We start from the raw sequence: 19,245 nt of genomic DNA on the forward strand, positions 1-19,245 counted from the left end.
CTTTGGTCTTTCCACAGCACTTTCAACTAGCATAGACATCTGCCTTGTTTGAATTGTCAAAGATTTATATTAGGAGGCACTTAATACTGTGAGAGTAAAATTTACACATGTTTCTGCCAGAAGCCTGTGTCTTAAATTAAACCATCTCCTCCACTATTGTAGATATGTGCTTTTCATTAACAGAAAATAAAAATGATTTCAATTGTTGAAAGCGGATTAGGACTCGAAACGATATTTTAGTTGAATTAAGTTAAGCTCTGATAATAATGACATGTCATAATCATGGTGTCACATACAATATTCAAAATCCTAAATTAACCCTTAGTTTTGGAGTCATTCTGATTTATTCTCCTTCTCTCACGCTATACATTCATACCATCAGAAAATCTGTCTATCTTTATATTCGAAATACATACAGAATTCAGTGTCTCTCAACTTTGTCCTAGCCCCCATGTTGCTCACCTAGACCCCTAATAGGTCTTCACTTCCACTCTGATGCAACCAGAGTGACCATTTTAAATTGTATGTCAGATCAAGTCCCTGCCCTGCTGAAAACTAATCTAATACTCCCAGTAAGAGCTGAAGTCCTTACTCTGCCTCGCCCTGGCCCTCTCTGACCTCGCGTCCAACTTTCTGCTTTCGGACTCCTGCACTCCAGCCACACGGCTGCCTCCTCCTGGTTCCTGCACGTGTTCTTCACTCTGCCAGGAATGCTCCTCCTCCACAGCCCCACATGCTCGCTCCCTTACTTCCAACAGGCCTTTGCTCAATGCAACAATACCAAAGAGGATTGCTCTGGCTAAAACAATACACCCTACGTTCCTAATCCTGATTTAGTTTCGATCGTAGAACTATCATCACTTTTCATATTAATTATTAAGGATAATGATGTAAATGATTCGTGCAAGCCTCAGTTTTCCTGGCACTGGGATGAAGTTTTCTCCATGGTCCTGACAATGATATACTGAGTGAGAATATTTTTTTCCATCTGAATAGCTATTTCTTTTTTATGCCTATAACCAAATATATTTCAGTTAAAGCTATTTTTGAAGCCTGAATTCAGCAATAAAACACCTAGTAAATTTAATAAATATTTATTTCTATTTAGCTGCTTTAAGTGATAGTCAGTGTTCACAACAAAGAATTCAGAATTCAGCATGATTTTAAGAAGAGCATGGTTGTTACTGAAGAGTCTGACTACCTGAGTTAACTGCCACTCTTCAAATATCTGTTACTTAAATTCCCAGTGCCTCACTTCCCTTATCTGTAAAGTGGGTTTATTAACATTATTTTCTTCAAAGAGTTGTGAAAAATTAAATGAGTTAACTATGCATAAAGCATTCAGAACAGAGCATAGCGTACGCTGAGTGTCAACATGTAAAGCTTCCTATGACTGTCAATATTAAAGTGATTGCTAAAGGTACGTCAAATCAGGCCATTCCTCTGCCCAAAAAGTCTACAGTGAATTCCCGTTTCACTTGGAATAAAATCCAAAGTGCTTACAATCACCTACAATGTGTTATACCATGTGGCCTCCTACTGCTTCTCCTTCCACATCAACCCACTCTGCCCCTGCCACACTGGCATCCCTGGGGTTGCTTAGACCAAATCAGCCACACTGGGAATCAGAGGCTGTGTATTTGCTCTTCCTACCCCTGGACCAGTGTGCTTTTAATTGGCAGCATGATATGCACTCCACCTCCTTCACATGTCACCTGCTTAGTGGGATTATCCCTGATCTCACTCCTCAAAACCGCACGTCCCAACCACCATCCCTTATCTCCTTCACTGCTGTGTTTCTCTTGCTCACTGATCACCATCTGATATACTATTTATCAGTAATTTTTTAATTGTTCATTATTTGTCTATCCAGATTATAAACTATGTAAGATTAGGTAATTTATTGTTCTGTTTATTTCTATATCACCATTCCCTAGAAAATCTGCATCACACTTTATGAAAATTTGTTGAATGATCAAATGAAAGAATTGCTTTCAACAGCTGAAACATTAGATTTTTGCTACTTACTTCCCATCAGCAATGTTAACAGTTCTGAAGAGGGGATAGTCTTCTGGGGCAGGTTTCCCGGTATGGTCTTCAAACAGGAAAACCGGTGATCTCCCAACCTCAACACCGAGCTGCTGAATACCATGCTCATTATATATAGACAAAAGGAAAGACTGAATTCCTTTTTTGGGTTTTATTGTAAATAGTATTGAAAAATCTTCTGGAAAAGTTCCTCCTGAGAAGAGAAGGCCAAAGAGTCAGAAATTCCAAATTTCCGAACTATTCCTGGACCATCTTATTATTTGTGAGCTTACTAAGTGGCCTCAATAAGTCACCAAAGTTCAAACGGTAATAAAAATACAAATTTAAAAACCAATGGGGAGGGGACTCTGTTACGCTTTGTTTGCAATAATTGTTGAAGCTGTATTCAAACTTTACTACCACTCATTCAAAGCACAATGATTATGTAAAACTGAATTCAAAGTTAGGAAACAAGATCGTGGTGCCAGTTTGTTACCGCGAGGAGGGGAAAAAGGCCTCGGTTCTTTGCCTTACCTGACAGAAAGAATGCGAACAGAAGACTGAAAGCGTTGTGGTAAACAGAAGATCTTATTAGCAGAGAAAAAGTTAGTAGAGTGCACCTTCGAGAATTGAAGGTGGGCCAACCCAAGAGAAGAAACAAAGGCCTCACTCCTTTGTTTCTCCTGTCTTCTATCCTGGCTTAGGGGCGTTCTCTGACAGCTCGTGTCCCTTGAGTGCTTAGACGCGCCCATCTCCTTTGCGCATGCTCTTACCCATGATGCACACAGAAAAACCCATGGGAGGGGCCCAAACCGCAATGCTAATTAAATTATAATGAGCACTGGGTTATGTTAAGTTGGGTCCTTCTCTTTGCGCAGCCACAGCGGCCGCTTCTAACCGGCTTCTTTGTCGGCACTCATTTAGAGAAAGTAGAACTCTTCAAAGCCCTTTATCCTGGGCGCAGGTGTACCATAATTTTCTGGATTGCTCTCTTCCCTTTCCTCTCCCCTTGCCTGGTGCTCATTTCTAACTGCCTAATGAGTTCAATATCAAACACGTAGTAAGCACTTTTGAAACACTTAAGTAGCACTTTTGGTGTAAGATTTGCATTTTCTGCCCCTGTCTAATCTGTGGCCATCCATCTTCTCTTTCAAGAGGCTTTGCAAGGACCCAATACATAAAAGTCGCCTCTTCAAAAGCTAAAGAGTTTCTGACCAGTTATTCCTATCACACAATGAAGAAAGCTTACTTAAATCATTAGAGATTTAGATACTGGTTGATTTGATTCTAAATTCAAGAAGGTATATTTTTTTCTTTTTTTTTTCCCTCTCACCATCCTATCTTAAATATCCAGCATGGGGCCTGATCTACATAAGTGGTTAGTAAACATTCATTAAATCAATATATCAAATGATTGCCATAAATATCTCTCAGATAGTTAAGCAATGACTATTATATACATTTTTATAAAAACACTGCATGTAAAATTGTGAAGTTTATTTTTCAAAAGTAGTTTTACATATATATATTATTAAATCCTCTTACTACCTTGAGGCATAAGTAAAGCAGGTATTATTATTTGAAGAACAAGACTGTTTAAATTAAAAAGTTTTCTATATGCAAAACTGGCATATATGTGCATGTGTAATCAATGATATCTGGGCCAACACCAAGAGCTTCCATATTCAGTCCATTCATTCCAAATTCTATTATATATAGTAGTATAAAATAATAAAAATGTTATGAGTATGACTGCCATGGAATAAAATTCAAAAGACTACGGAAGACCAGAAATTCCATGTCTAAGAATTTATAGGGGTAAGAAAGATGCTTCTATGTAAATATATTATGTTAAGTCAATTTATCAGAACACTACTTTTCAGCATAAAATGTTAAAATGACCTGCAGTGGTTAGGACTGATTAAATAGAATACAAAATGTCTATATATCTTTTGCAACCACTTAAAATAATGTCATGGAAAGATGTCTTATGAAGTGGAAATTATTTAAAATGTTGAAATTAAATAAGAATGTGTCACAAAGAAAGCAGTCAATTAATTTTAACTATTTGATTCTAATCTATCTAGATCTAGATAATTATCTCCAAACTAAAAAAAAAGTTTCCTTAAAATTCTCAATTTTAATTTTTAAAATAGTTTATCAATATAACTTCACTATATCACAAATAGGTCATAAAAGCCTTGCTCTCATGGCAAGAAATAAATGTATATGTAATATAAAGAGAGGGAGAGTTTTGTTTGATTTGATTTGTATAGTTTAAATTTTATATTTAGGAAAATCAATAGAAGAAAAATAACCATGTAAATAAAATGGAGAGTTAATAAACACATCAATTAACAGAACACATTTTACCTGCTTATACTACAAATAAAAATCTAGGTAATTCAGCCTATTATTGAGGAAGTTTCATAGCAAATAAATTTGTTATTCAAATGAGTAGCTCAGAATGTTGAGAATCCTAAGACTTCTTTCCTTAAATGTACCTCAACTATTCAAATATCTCATACATTGAAAAAAATGATGTGAAAACAATATGAGCTAGGGAAAACATTTTTTTTTCATTTTTGCAAAAGCATTATGAAATAATGTTTACATAGAGACATTTAGAAAGTTTTGGGCAATAATGTACTCATATAAGACTAAAGAAATTGTAACAAATTTTAATTAATCATCCAATTTATACAGTACAGCTTCTGAGAATTGTCAACCTCTAACTACACTAGTGAGTAAAATCTTTCAGTTATGGAAGTATTCCCCAATTTTAAATTCAGCAATAAGCTTTTAATTATAATGCTTAAGCTGACCTTTAAAAAAAATTTAGTTGTCTAAAAAATCATGACGAGGCCAGAATGTTCACAATGTAATCTAGGCGCCTCCTTTAGTCTCCTCCCTAGAAGATGCTATTCAAAGTTGTTCATAACCCACTAAATTTACCAGAGAGAATTCACTATGAAATAAGTTCAACAACAGAAATGCAACAACTTAAGATGTGAAATTTTATCTAAAATAGTAATCATCAGTATATATGACACAGATAAAATGTGGAATTTTTCATCTTAAATAATCTATGTTTTGGAATGTATAAATACAAACTAAGAATAAAGCATCCTCTCTGGTAAATGACTGCTGTTAAAGAAAAAAATGCTATTATTACCTTTAATAAAAGTGTATACGTAAATCATATACATATAATAATAATCACAATTCACGGAATATATCAGATTCAATAATGATTCTCAAAATGGGCTTTAACATCAATAGATATTGCGTCCATGAACACACTTGATATATTTGATATACAAAAGCACAATAACTTTATTATTTGATTTTAATTTTTTAACTTGTGGTCAATGTATTTCCATGCGAAATATGTTGCCCTTTAAATAAAATCTCTTTCTTATGTAGCTTAGTGGTTGGTAGGATTTTAAAAATGAAGAGTGAAGGTCATTTTGCATAGTCGGAAAAGCTTCAAGTCTTAAAAAAAAAAAACTATCTCAGCTTCATATCATTCACAGGGTTTATGATTATATTTAAATACTTCACCTTTCTAACTCCCAACCCATAAATGAGTTTAAATACTCCACAATCCAGGTGGTTAGGAAGATAAAGATTAATATGCACAAAGTTCTTTGCACAGTATCTGTCCTACAGCAGGTTTCTAAAAAGGCCAGATGGAATTTGCAAATCACAGCTTCTATCCAGTTCACATGCACAGAGTTCTCAGATATTTAAATTCAAGGTCTCAGATTGGGACTTTGGAGGACATAGCCCTTAATTCTACAGAATATTACAGTGACAACCTAAAATCCCTTGCCCCTACCCCAGTGTTGAAGTTTCCAATACTACTCCTTATGTTACTCATTAGAAAAGAAGGTGCTGTTGTGTCTTTTCATAATGGAAGAAAAAGTATTCAAATAATTTTTCAAAGATATTTTCTTACTTTTTTTAAATAAAAAATACTATTCACATATTCACTGTTCAAAATTTTTAATGGTGAATGTGTCACTGGTAATTTTTGTTAAATGCCCTTTGCATTATTTTGGCAGAAAGCTCTGCCCTCTAGGAAGGTAAGCCTATAATCATTTGCATGGGGTAAAAATGACGTCTCTAACATAGATAGCTCCTCTGTCTGAACTACTCACTATTAGAATCGTACTCCTAAGACAATGTTGTGAGCAGGCTGAGAATAAATGTTGATATACTCTGTTAAGCAACATGGAAGGAGATTCTAGAGGCATATGTTGTATTCTTTTTTCATGAATAAAACAAAAGAAATAGTCAAATTAATCAAAATAAGTACCACACTAGAAAGGCAGATAAACAGATCCTGAGATGACAAGCCAAATATAAAAAAAATATATAAACTAACTTCTTGAATATTGCTAAAGCTTTCCATTAATCTATTTTTCTCTCTTGAAAATTCCCACCCTTTTCCTGTGTCTGCATTGGAATACGAATAAATATAAAAGCAACTTAATTTTTACTATTCAAAAGTTTCATATTTGACTTGAAAAATACTTCATGGATTTAATAACTATTTTAATTTTATTTTTGAAGTCAGAAAAATTATTCATTAACCGTCTTTATATTTGTAGTTCGGTTACTTTTGTCCACCACAAATTATTGCAAAATTAGAAATATTTTGGAAGAATCAATGATTTATCAAAATAAATGTGTTTTCAAAAATACTTTTAAATGCTCTTCCCTGAAAAATATGCTATCTTGTTTTGCAATATTTTTAGTCCCTTGATTCGTAATTTTTCTATTGTTACAAAGTAATTTTATATGAAAATAGGGAATTCGAATTTCTTTCAGTGGGGACAGTAGAGGATAATATGAAGAATTTAAATGATACATTGCTTCTTAAAAGATCCCAAAGCAAAAAAAAGGAATATTTTATATTACAGACAATATTGACCTTGGCAACAGATAAGACCTGCATTAAAAATACTAGCCCCCTGTTATCTGGACAAGTCAGAAAGTCTCAGTGAAACTCAATTTCTTCTTCTGTTAAATTAGAACAAGGACACCCAACTTAGTAAAGCCATAAGAAAAAATAAATGATGTGTATCCAATAGCCCACAAGCACTCGTAACAAATTACCTGCTTAGAAAATGTGATACCCAGAAATTGTCATTTCACTATTCAACTCCCTTTCCCTACATTTTCATGATTTCCAGACAATTAGTGCTATTAGGTCAATTAGCGCTTTCATAGGCAGAAAGAAAATATTCACCGAGTATTTTTCAAGACATTATGAAAAATCTCCCCATAACAGTACATTATACAGCATGATAAAAATAAATAATGATAATTAGCAAGGCAGTAGCAGGCATAGCAATGAAGAGAACGTACCTGAGAATAACTGTTTTGTTGGGGCACTGAGTTGTGCTTGCTTTGAAACTCTGTAAGCAGTATCTGAACCTTCTGAATTCTTTCTGTTTGTGCAAAAGCCCGTTGTTTTTGATATTCCCTCTGGAGAATTGTGAAAATCTAGAGCCTTTAGTACATCGACTGGAGCAGCTGAAAAGTAAGTTAAAAAATAAGAAAACAAATTGAACAAATGAGCTAATATTAAAATAAGTATTTTTTAACAGAGGAAATAGTTTGTAGCTCGAATCTGTTTATCACGTGCCATGCTTCCCTAACATTTGGGTTGGGAAAGTTGAGGATTGGCGCAGCATGTAAAATATAAACCATAATATTCTCAAACACTAAATATCTCAAATCAGAAATCAAATTACAGAAAAGCAAAACAGATATTGAGAAAGCCAGCATCTGTATATATTCCACATATATTCCATTAATTTCTAATAGAATCTCTATACAACTATTCATAATCTAAACAAAGGTGATTTTGAAGATTCAAACCCATAATGAATGCTATATATAAATATTGAAAAATGTGCAGTTACTAAGCCATACTGCATACCCAGAGATAAAAGATGTCTAAAAGAATAGGTAGCAAAATATACTCCCCTTATTTTGAGTGCTTTCCCATGTTAGTTATTTACAAAGTATATATGAATATATGTATACATTTTGTGAGAATGTATATATCTGAGTATCTGTGTGCACCTGTGTTAAGTGTGCATGAATATATGTGTCTATGTATAATTTGTTGATTTTTAACCGTCTAAATTTGCCAGAGTAACCTCACGGACATTGCTTCATGCTTTATGATTTAGATTGGAAGTCCCCTGGAGACAAGTAATTCTTTTTTTCCCCTTTTATGTAGCTGTAAGGTGTCTAGGGCAGGATTGTTCATTGGCAGAAGCAGAAATTTCCCAAATCCAGTCCATTTCCAGTGACCTCCTGCTACCATGAAGTGGTCAACATAAAATAATTTTGGAACCTTAAACCTCCCTTTTGTAAGTATAATCCTTTTGGATAAACTCAATGTTTCAAACTGCTTTATTGGAATATAATTCACATACCATGCAATTCACTCATTTAACCTGTAGAATTTATTGGTTTTGGTATATTACACTTATGCTATTCATTTTTTAAATTGTGGAAAAATATATACAACATAAGATTTGACATTTTAACCATTTAAAAATGTACAGTTTAGTAGCATAACTACCTTCACAATGGTGTGCAACCATTAGCACTATCTGTATCCAAAACTTTTTCATTATCCCAAATAGAAACTGTTAATCATTCAGCATTAACTCCCTATTCCCTGCTTCTGCCCAGGCTCTGGCAACTGGTCCTCTACTCTCCATCTCTATGAAGTTGCCTATTCTAGAAATTTCATGTAAGTGGAGTCATATAATATTCCTCAAAATGCTAAACATAGAAGTACCATATTACCAAGCAATTCCACTGCTAGGTATATATTTAAATGAATTGAATGTCAGGACTTAAAACAGATACCTGTATGCAAATGTTCTTTGCAACGTTATTCACAACAGCTAAAAAGGTGAAAACAATCGAAGTTTCAATCAATATGTGAGCAAAATGCAGTACAGTCACACAAAAAAAGCCAAAAAAGGAATGAAGTTCTGATACATGCTACAACATGGGGGAACCTTCAAAACATTATGCTACGTGAAACAAACCACATATAGAAAAACAAATGATTTCTTTTTAGACCCTGAAATTCCCTGGCCCACAACTAATTATGTACTTAATTCACTAGGCAAGTCAAAACATGAACATGTGGTGTAAGCATTGTTAGAAAACCAGATTTTAGAATCCATATTACTCAAAATACTTTTATTTTATTGGCTTTCTATCTTTATTCAAAAATAAAAGTATTCAGAGAAGTCCTTGTGTTGGCCAATGCATCACTAAGCATGTCTGAGACACAGTCCCTACTGCAAGTATTTAGATTTTAATTAAGGAGGCACAATACATGTGCCCCAACGACTGTTTAAGAGGCAGTGTCTAGGGTTTTATAGAGACTCACACAGTACTCTTTTGTGCAGAAGGAAAAGACGTCACTTCTGGCAGAAAGTAAGACCAATGTTATTGATTTGAAAATTTCAGTTGTTGGTTAAAAAAATACAGAATTGTCATCAAATCTCAAAACATGTTGAGTTTTATAAATCCACTGTCACTCGGAGGAGTTAATGAGAATGAAAATGGAACTGACTGTAGAATCAGGAAATACCATCACCACAATTTATCACACTCCACAAAGTAGGGAGTGACCTGCAACAGAGTGGTATTCTTTGAAAATTAACAGTTTCAATTAACACTTTTTTATAATAACTAGAGTTAGCTATAGAATGTACAAATGAATGAATGAATGTGTGAGTAATGTGCATCTGGTCATTTCTTAAATTAATTATTAAATTACAAACATATGTGAATGAAGCTTTATATAATTTTTTACCTTATAACAAATGTTTTCTTTTAATAATAGCAACTGTTTACCTATTTTATCAAGCTACTGAATGAAAATCAACATATCCAGAAGAGTACATATCTAGATTATTAAAAGTCAAAAATCCATTTCTTTATGGAAATCAGACATTTTGAAGGGATCATTAACCCTATCAAGTATGATACTCTTTAATTTAGCCTTGGAATATTTAAAAGAATAACAACAATATTCAAGAATACTTTTTGCAGTAGTACTGCTTGCAATGGCCAATTTTTCAGGCCAGTCAGATACCTGAATATTCTCACATTCTTCTTTTCTCTTGTCATAAAACTAAGAAAATAATAACTATATTAGCTGCGGTGCCCAGAGACCTAATACTTGACGGTCACTAGGCTAAGTTCTTCACAGCGTTAACCCTCACAGATCTTGCAGGCCACGTGTTCTTGTCCCCACTGTGCAGATAAAGGAACTGAGAACCAGAAAGCAAATGAAGCACTCCTGAAGTCTGTGCAACCATTGAATCTGGCTCATTCCACTTGGTCATCCTCATTGCTACAGCCCATAAATAAAAATAGTGCAAAAAGAAACTTAAAACATAAATACACTATATTATCTTGAGTCAGTTCATTGATTCCTCATGTTTATATTTGCTTTAAATTAAACTCAATCCATGCTTCAGGGTATAAATTACTCTGAAGGAGACTGTTTCTAGAAGCACAGCATCTAATCTGCTTATTTTATCTTATCTTCTTGCTCTGAAGCCATTAGCAAAACTACATCGGGAAAGGGTAAAGCCTCCAGGATCTACATGAACACAGCTATGAAACCCGTAATTCTGTGAAGAAAAGGATGCAGCCCCATGGTCAGTGTCCCAACTACATATCAGTAAATAATACATAAAATGAACCACAACTTTCCTTCTCTCCAAACTACCCTTTAACAGGATGATCTTTTCCAAGAGCACAGGCTTTGTTACATTTGTTAGTTTCTCCTTTGAAAGTAATGTGATAAAAACACACTCCCTCTACAGGACTTGAGAACTCTATTTTTAAAGCCTAAACTAAGTTCTGTGTAGAGACACATGATATGAAGCAATAATTCACTCTACCAAAAATAATTTAATAGGGATAGGTAATAAAGATTTCAAATAGTTTTTTTTTCCCAGAAGTCATATAAAGTTACAAAAACGTAAAACTCAGTTAATCAACTCAAAGTTTTTTTCCTTTCAAGTAAACTAAATCATGAATTAAGCCACTTTGAAATCTGCCTGTTATTTGATCTCATAATTATAACGTTTAACCAATTCTCATTATATGGGTTCTACGATTTTATATACACTCACACACAAGGAGAAACTATTCCTCATATGTTATTAACTGAACTTCAACTGTTTAAAGATTAAAAGCAATAATTTATTGTAAATTAACTCGATGTGTCTAAAAAAGTAAAATCTCCATATTCAAATCAATATTAAATGTCCTTAATATTTTGTTTCTATGGTGCCAATACTAATGGCACAGACCATGATTAACATTTCAGATGTATTCAATCAGCACAATATTTTGTTCAATAATATTTTCCTGCCTTTTATTGTACACTTTTTTGTTTACTAAATGGGAGAATAGGATAGCAGACCCAGTGCTTTACTACAATAGCCATTTAACTGGTTTCAATGCCTTTTCTCATCAATCTGCATACCACCCGCTTGGGGGAGCTTCCAAAACTCCATGCCTCAAGTCACTTTGCTTAAACTCCTTCAGGGAAACCCATTAACTTCCAGATTGTATGCATACACCTTGCATAACAAATCCTGATGATCTGGATACACCCACTTATTCTCCCAATTCCCCACCACTACCGCTTCTCCATCCTTTATCTCATGACCCCTTAATTCCTTCCTCAGTGTTCCAACCATACTGGACTCAGACTTCCCAGACTGCCCACCATGTTCTTTCTCCTGTCTCTGAGCTTTGATAAATCCTTTGCTGAGGAGTAAGCAAAATATAACCAACGTGCAATTTCTTCCTGAAAGCATTTCCCATCACCCAAAGCTGGGTTAGATACACTCCCCTCTATCATAGTACTTTTCACACTTAGTTTTAATTATTTGCCTACACTTGACTTTTTCCAAAACTAAAGGAGAACAAGTACACACACACACACACACACACACACACACACACACACACACACACACATAAAATATTGGTTAACTGTGAAAGACAATAATGTGAAACATATAGAAGCAACTTCCTCTGAAGTCCACAGGGCTCTCTTGTCTTGAAACAAACATTTGAGAGGGCCTAATCTGTCTTTCCTATTGTGTTCTGTTGAGCTCTTGAACACCTCCACTAACTCACTGATCAGTCTATCCCAGGTCTCTAAGCTTTTCTCCTTGGTGCCTATGGTGTCTGCTTGGGCTACTGCTCTAATGTCACACAATGCTTTGACTGTTTAGTCTCTAATTCATTCCTCCTTTAAACTTCTTCACATACTCCCATAACCGGTAAGTAGTATAGAGCAGCAATGCAAAGTGTTGGAGAGCCAGACTGGTCTGAATCCCACATCTAGCACTTAGCATCTGTGTGATTTGGACACATTTACTGCTTTGTGCCTCAGTTTCCACATCTGTAAAACAAGAAAAATAAAATGTATACCTAAAGGAGTTTTTGTGAGAGCTGAGTTGATATGTATAACAATGTCTTAGAAGAGTGACTAGGAAAATTGTGCTTATGGGTTAAGACCTCCTTGATGCCTATTTTTGTATGGTACATGGGATTAGAATGTTTTTACATTTTTACTTGATTAAAAAAATTAAAAGAAACATAATATTTTATGACACATGAAAATTACATGAAAGGTTTATGTTGGAATATAGCTCTACACTCATTCATTTATTCATTGATGCTTTTGCACTATAATGACAGAGCTTGGTAGCTGACAGAGATCATACATCCCACAAAGGCTAAAATATCTACCACGTGGTCCTTTTAAGCTGAGTCTTGAAGGATAGGTTCATCAATGAGGAGGAAGGTGACAGAAATATCAGATATGACAGCATAGGTCCAAGACAGCACAGAGTTCAAGAAAATGGAACTAGTCATGTCCTGATGAGACATCAACATTGAATGAATTTATATGTCCAAATTCTCCCTGACGCATCACGGCTGCTGAAGACCTTGAGAAAAATCACGTCTCCTCCATGAATAGTCACAGCCACAAACTCCAAGTAAGACATCTACACTAACTCCTATCTGTTCTCCAAATAGGAGAATTTTCTGTTCCAGCTGAAATAAACTTTCAGTTTCTAAAATGTAGTGTACTTCCTTTGTTGGAGATTTTTTTCAATCCTTCCCTAATTGGCTATGGATAGTTGACTTGATTTTTTTCAATCGTAACTGTCATCAGAATCTCCTGGAGAGCTTTTCAAACATATAGCTGTCTGGGTCCTACTCTAGAACTAATGCAGTAGTTCTCTCATGCTAAATAACTTGAATGACTGGGGTGGGGCCCAGGCATTCATATGTTTTAAGTTTCCCAGATGAGTTTAATGGGTAATTAGGGTTGAAACCCGGTGGACTCAGAACTAATCAACCTTTTGATACCAGCCTAGGCATGATGTTCTTCAGGAAATCATTACTTCACCCCCCCCATGCTGGGTTATGCGACCCTCTCATATGATCCCAAATGCCCTATATTCCTCTTGGAAAACTCCACACTCTATTTTGTTTGCTTGCTTAGTTATCTCATTTTCATTCTAGGCTGTGTGATCTCAGGCACAGTGTAGGTCTAAATTGTGGTCGTGATTTCTCTGTTACATACTCATGCCACCTAATTTCTTTCTCTCTCTCTCCCTCTTTGCCAAGCTTGTAATTTATTGGTTAATGTCTGCTTCCCCTGATAGACTGCAAACTCTCTGACAGGAAACATTGGCAGTATTGATGCTCACTGTGGTATGCATAAATACCACCGCAGCTGACACAAACTAAATAATCAACAGAGATGTTTCATGAATGAGTGAATAAATGAGTAAATGGGTGGCTACATCCTGTCTCAGAGTTGAAGCTTCTTTCTCATCCATAAAAAGAAGAGGACCGGGGATGTCGCCTTTATAAACAGCACATTGAAGAGCTTGACAAGTGGTTTCCATTCGTATCAGGGATGGCAAGAACATAGGTCTGAGGTGACTTTTCTAAAGTATGTGAGATGCTTTCCCCACTACTTGACAGTCACTTATCCTCACCAGTACTTCACATCCCAGGCCATATATGAAGTACATCATTAAAGAGAGAAATAAAAATGAAACACAGAAAGTTATAAAACATCTCCCAACCAGTCATGAAATGCATGCATTGTTGCCCTAGATAAGTATTAAAAAAAAAAAAAAGGAGTGCTCCTGTATTCCCGTGGTAGTGAGATGAAGGACTGGCAAAAGGAAAAATAAGAGAGAAGTGATTATCTGTTACAATTTAACTGCTATCAATGATCTGCTATATTTCAAAACTGTAAGAGCCCTTAATAAAGAGTCTAAAATGTAGGATATGACAAGTGAATAGACAACAATTAATAACTCAATGTCTGCCGTGGGAACAGCTCATCTTCTAACCCACGGTCAGCATTTATTATCTGTATAACTTTGGGTAAGCTACTTACCCCTCTGAGACTTTTAGTTTCTTCAATATAGCCAAATTTTGACAATGAAATAAGGCATTTTAATTTATGAGGATCATGTTTAAGACATAGTAAGCACTCAATGAAAATAATACTTAAAAGCACTATTTTCTCAACATTTTTACCTTTTTAAACATCTCTAATAGTTCCAGTGAGCAGCACCAGTGTCTCCCTGGAGCTGTAATTCACCTGATTTCTGTTATCCATTTCCTCTGACTACCTTGGGAAATCTATGGACAGTCAGTAGAAGACTGAACAGTTTTCTGTCCCTAAAGGTTCATTAGATATCATCCATGAAAATCACATGATGCTTAGCAATCTCTCCAGCATGTCCTTATGTTATCCTAGGGACACGTAACCCCAGGAGGCTTCCTGGGACTTAGCTTAAGCAACAAGTGAATCTCAAATCTATATTTTTGTGTTCACTGCTCCATTACCACCCTGTAGCACCACTTGACATTAATACATTGATATCATTAATATTTTTCACTTTCAACAATTGTGTCTTCACATTGCATAGATATTAGTATAACTAAATTAACCCTGATTTGCTGTTTGTTAAAAGATTTTTTAAAAAACTAATATTTCAGTGTCTTTTCTCTGATGCTATTCCTGCATTTATTTCAGACACACATATGCCACATACCAACCTTGTATTATAAACCAACATGAAGTATTACAAAATAAAACAGATCAACTTAAATTTTCCCATATTTAAAGAGGTGTGGAAGTTCATCTTTAAATGCCTATGTGGCATAAATAATGGCAATTAAATCACATAAGTGACCTATGTTCCAACACAACTCTATTTGGCTTAAATTACCAGATTTTTTTGTCTGCATTCTATAACCTAATCATTGTAGACAAAAAAGTACAAAACAAGAGAAATGAACTGCTTGAATACATTAGTAAATTGCAAGTTTAAGATTATAGTCAAACAGTTTAGATTAAATAGTCCTGGGCATGGAAAGTGTTTAGTTTATTTTCCCCCAAGGAGTTCTACATTAAACTTAAATGTTTTGCCATTTTAAGCCTATTTTTAAAGAATATATTTCCCTACAGGAAAAAAATGAATAAAATAAATGTAAGCACCTCAAGACTCAAGTTTTTGAGAAGAAATATCTTATGCTTCTTGGGAAAAAAATGGGTATTTGATATTCAAACAAAGAACAGCATCAAATTGAGAATAACATGGACAAAGACAATATAAAACAGGAGCCTGGAGTTTTAGGAGTTTTATAGTTAATTTTATGAAACCAAACACTTAACAAACCTGTTGGTACTACCATTTCAGAAAATAAAAACTCAATGATCAAATGTAAATGTACTTCCTTATAACTCTGTGAAAATACCAGTTTTTTGGGAAAAAAAATCAATTACACAGTGAAACTCAAAACTGGAAAGGTCAAGGAAAAAAATAAATAGTAAAACATTCTGAAGTGGAACTAATGGAAAAATACGACTCATCAAAATCAATTGTATTCTAATGGAAAAATATGACTTCCATCAAAATCAATTGTATTCGTGACCAGTCACTGTTCACGAGTTACTCTAATTCTGACCTACCTAGTGGTTAAGAGAAATCTGTAAAACACAGGATCCCAGATTTAGTGTTAATTAGGAACAATTAAAAGTTTGCTTTTAATATCAACATGTGTTTACATCTTCCTGATGAAATCTAAATTGTAATTGCTTTCTAGGGCTACAGCTGGGAACATCTCCCCTCTACTTTCTAAGTAACTACAAGTCTTACCTCATTGTTCTAGTAAACCAGTGAAACAAAGTACAAACTCCCGTTACTATTTCTATATGACTATAACTCCTTTTTTTTTAATTAATTTTAATTTATTTTTATTTTTAATTTTTGGTGGGAGAGGTAATTAGGTTTCTTTCTTTCTTTGTTTATTTATTTATTTTAATAGAGGTACTGGGGATTGATCCCAGGACCTCAATGCATGCTAAGCATGCATTCTACCACTGAGCTATACCCTCCCCCCCAACTATAATCTCTTAAAACAACTGGATCAATGTGCTCGGTGGCTATCAAAAAAGTACAATATTTTACTATGTGGAATTTGGCCCTCATATTGTCTATATGTAAATATGTAAAACGAAATGAAAGGCCATGGGAATTATTTGGAGAAGTATGACCTAGAAGCTGCCCAAATTATTTAAGGCAATATTTGTACTCTAAAATGATTTGATTCTATATTTTATACAAAGCCTTAAAATAAAACCTCAACCTTTATTTTAAATGTCATTACCTTTCATAAATGACAAGTATTTGAGTAGTAGCAAGGAGGAAAACAAAGCATTGAATGAGTATAGGAAGGGTTGAGGAGGCATGGATTTCAATATAAAACAAGAAAGACAGGAAAAGCCTCGATAAGAAGATGATGTTTGAGCAAATTCTAGAAAGCCATAAGATGTTCCTCTACCCTGATATTTTTACAGAATGGCATTGTAAGCAAAAGGAATAGCAAGTGCAAAGAACCTAAGATAGGAGTTGGCCCAAGATAATGGAGGAAATGTAAGGAGACAAATATGTCTCCAGCAAAGGAAATACTAGGGGTATAAAAGATGAGGTCAGAGAAGTAACGGTGAGGTCATGCTGAAGGCTGATTGTATAGGTCCTGTGGGATCTTCAAGGAGTTTGGATTTTATTCCAAGTGAGACGGAAAACCACTGGAAGTTAAGGAGAGAGAAGTAACATGAACCAACTACTTTTTCAGACAACTGTGGCTGGCTATGTTGAGAACAGACCCTAGGGGCACTGGAGCGGAATCAGGGAGCAGAGAAGAAGGATTGCTCTAGTGTAAAATTTTGGGTTTTTTTGTCATCTTGGACTGAGAGATGAAGTACTTTGTCAGATTCTGGACATATTCTAAACACAGAGCAGACAGAAGTTGCTGATAAGTGGATGTGGAGTATGAGAGAAAACGAGTCAAAGCTGACTCCAAGCTTTTGAGCTCAAACATCGTGACTAATTGTGTTGCCATTAACTGAGATGGGGAAGACTGAGAGGAACAGATTTCAGGAAGGGGGTTCTGCAATTCAGTTTTGAGCATGCTAATTTTGACTTAGTAAATGCCATTGGAAATAGCTGAAGAGGCCTTTGAATATATGAATCTGAAGTTCAGGGGCAAGGTCTGGGATAAAAATGAAACTGTGGGAGTTGATAGCCTATTAATGCTATTTTAAATTATAATTAATTTAAGTAAGGTTATGGTTATTTTAAAACTCTATTTGATGGAAGTTTCCCTGGAGTAAATCATTATGATTTAAAAATGCTTGCAATAAATATTTTGTTCTCTCAAATAATCAAAATAGAGATCTTGGTCCAACTATTAACCCTCAGAAACAAAAAAAATCACTATGTACACTTTATGTTCTAAAACATGCTATAATTTGGTTAGCAACAAGAACAATCATGTGTTAAGGTTTAAAAATGTTAGGCTACTTTTTCTTATAATAGATTTTATAAATGTGTTGAACATACTCCTTTCTAAACTAGGAAGATTATTCACTCATATTTTTCAACTCTATGATGGTCATAGCTTCATATCAAGTGTGACTTAACTGTACTAAGTATCATTGAGAACCCCAGGTGACTCTACAACAGGATGACTATTCCAGAAGAAGCAGCATGGCCCTAATTCCTGGTTATTTGTCAGAGAAGCCAATGGTTGCAAGCAACTGGAACCACCTAGTAGGGATAGATATCAAAGTATGCACTGACCCTGCCAACTTAGCAGCCTTCCTGCACTTTTCAATTAGTCACATGATTCCATTCTACAGAGAAAAACACACCCATATTGTCTTGTGTTATGTCTTGTCCCCTAATCCAGCACTCTCCTGGTAACATACAAACTCCATGAGACTAGATGGCATACCATCTTTGTAGTCCTGGCACCTAATACAATGACTGCACATAGGAAAGGGTCATTTAATTTTCACAGTTATTGAACAACCTCAATCCTGAACTTTCTCATATCATAAAAAGCCTATATGAACTGAAAGTCAAAAACAGAAATGATGTCACGACTTTGAGAATGGCAAAGGAAGAACAAACACTAGGTGAGACTGTGATATTGGAAACGCATGGTCAAAGTTATTAAAATACGTTTATTATAAAACTAAAATTATATTTTCAATACAATCATTTGACTTTAATGTTGAGAAGAGCAATACCTATTGGCATTTGTTATACGCTATGGAGAGGAGGAGTTTTTAAAAAAGCATCATCAACATCAAAATCATAATCATTTGATCTACTTAAATCAGTTTTTGCAGAGCCAGAGCTGTTTGGCAATGAGGTATTTATCAAATGATATGCACCTAGCAGATAAATAACTTTTCACTTGACTTCCAGTGCCCTGTTACACAATTCAGGCATATCCTAATTTCTGTATACATTATTTCCTATTATGGAAGGTTCATAAACCTTTGGTTGTACATCAAAATTATCTGAGCTGCGATCAACACCTTATCCTCATTTAACAAAAATTTACCAAATGCTTACTATGCGACAGGCTCTGTTCTTTGTGCTTAGGGCACACTAAATAAAGCAGATAAAAATGTTTATCCTAATGATTTCAGTGGAACTAAAATATACAACAGATAGGAACAGAATATAAAAAATACAAAATTTTCATCCAAAAAATTCTACAACTACTATATATTAATCTTAG

General features: G+C 34.7%; 1 protein-coding gene across 3 annotated transcripts in view; it reads right to left on the minus strand.

Moving 5' to 3' along the window:
- The window catches only part of COL11A1 (collagen type XI alpha 1 chain), a 491,783-nt gene that overhangs the window by 168,233 nt on the left and 304,305 nt on the right, over positions 1 to 19,245 (minus strand). For all 3 annotated transcript variants that reach the window (XM_064488770.1, XM_064488772.1, XM_064488771.1), the window contains 2 exons: positions 7,405 to 7,572; positions 2,029 to 2,242 (listed from right to left, as the gene is read on the minus strand). In XM_064488770.1, coding sequence (XP_064344840.1) covers positions 2,029 to 2,242; positions 7,405 to 7,572 — 382 coding nt within the window. The remainder of the gene's footprint in view (positions 1 to 2,028; positions 2,243 to 7,404; positions 7,573 to 19,245) is intronic.

The sequence above is a fragment of the Camelus dromedarius genome, chromosome 9, assembly GCF_036321535.1.
Source record: "Camelus dromedarius isolate mCamDro1 chromosome 9, mCamDro1.pat, whole genome shotgun sequence".
NCBI classification, from domain to species: domain Eukaryota; kingdom Metazoa; phylum Chordata; class Mammalia; order Artiodactyla; family Camelidae; genus Camelus; species Camelus dromedarius.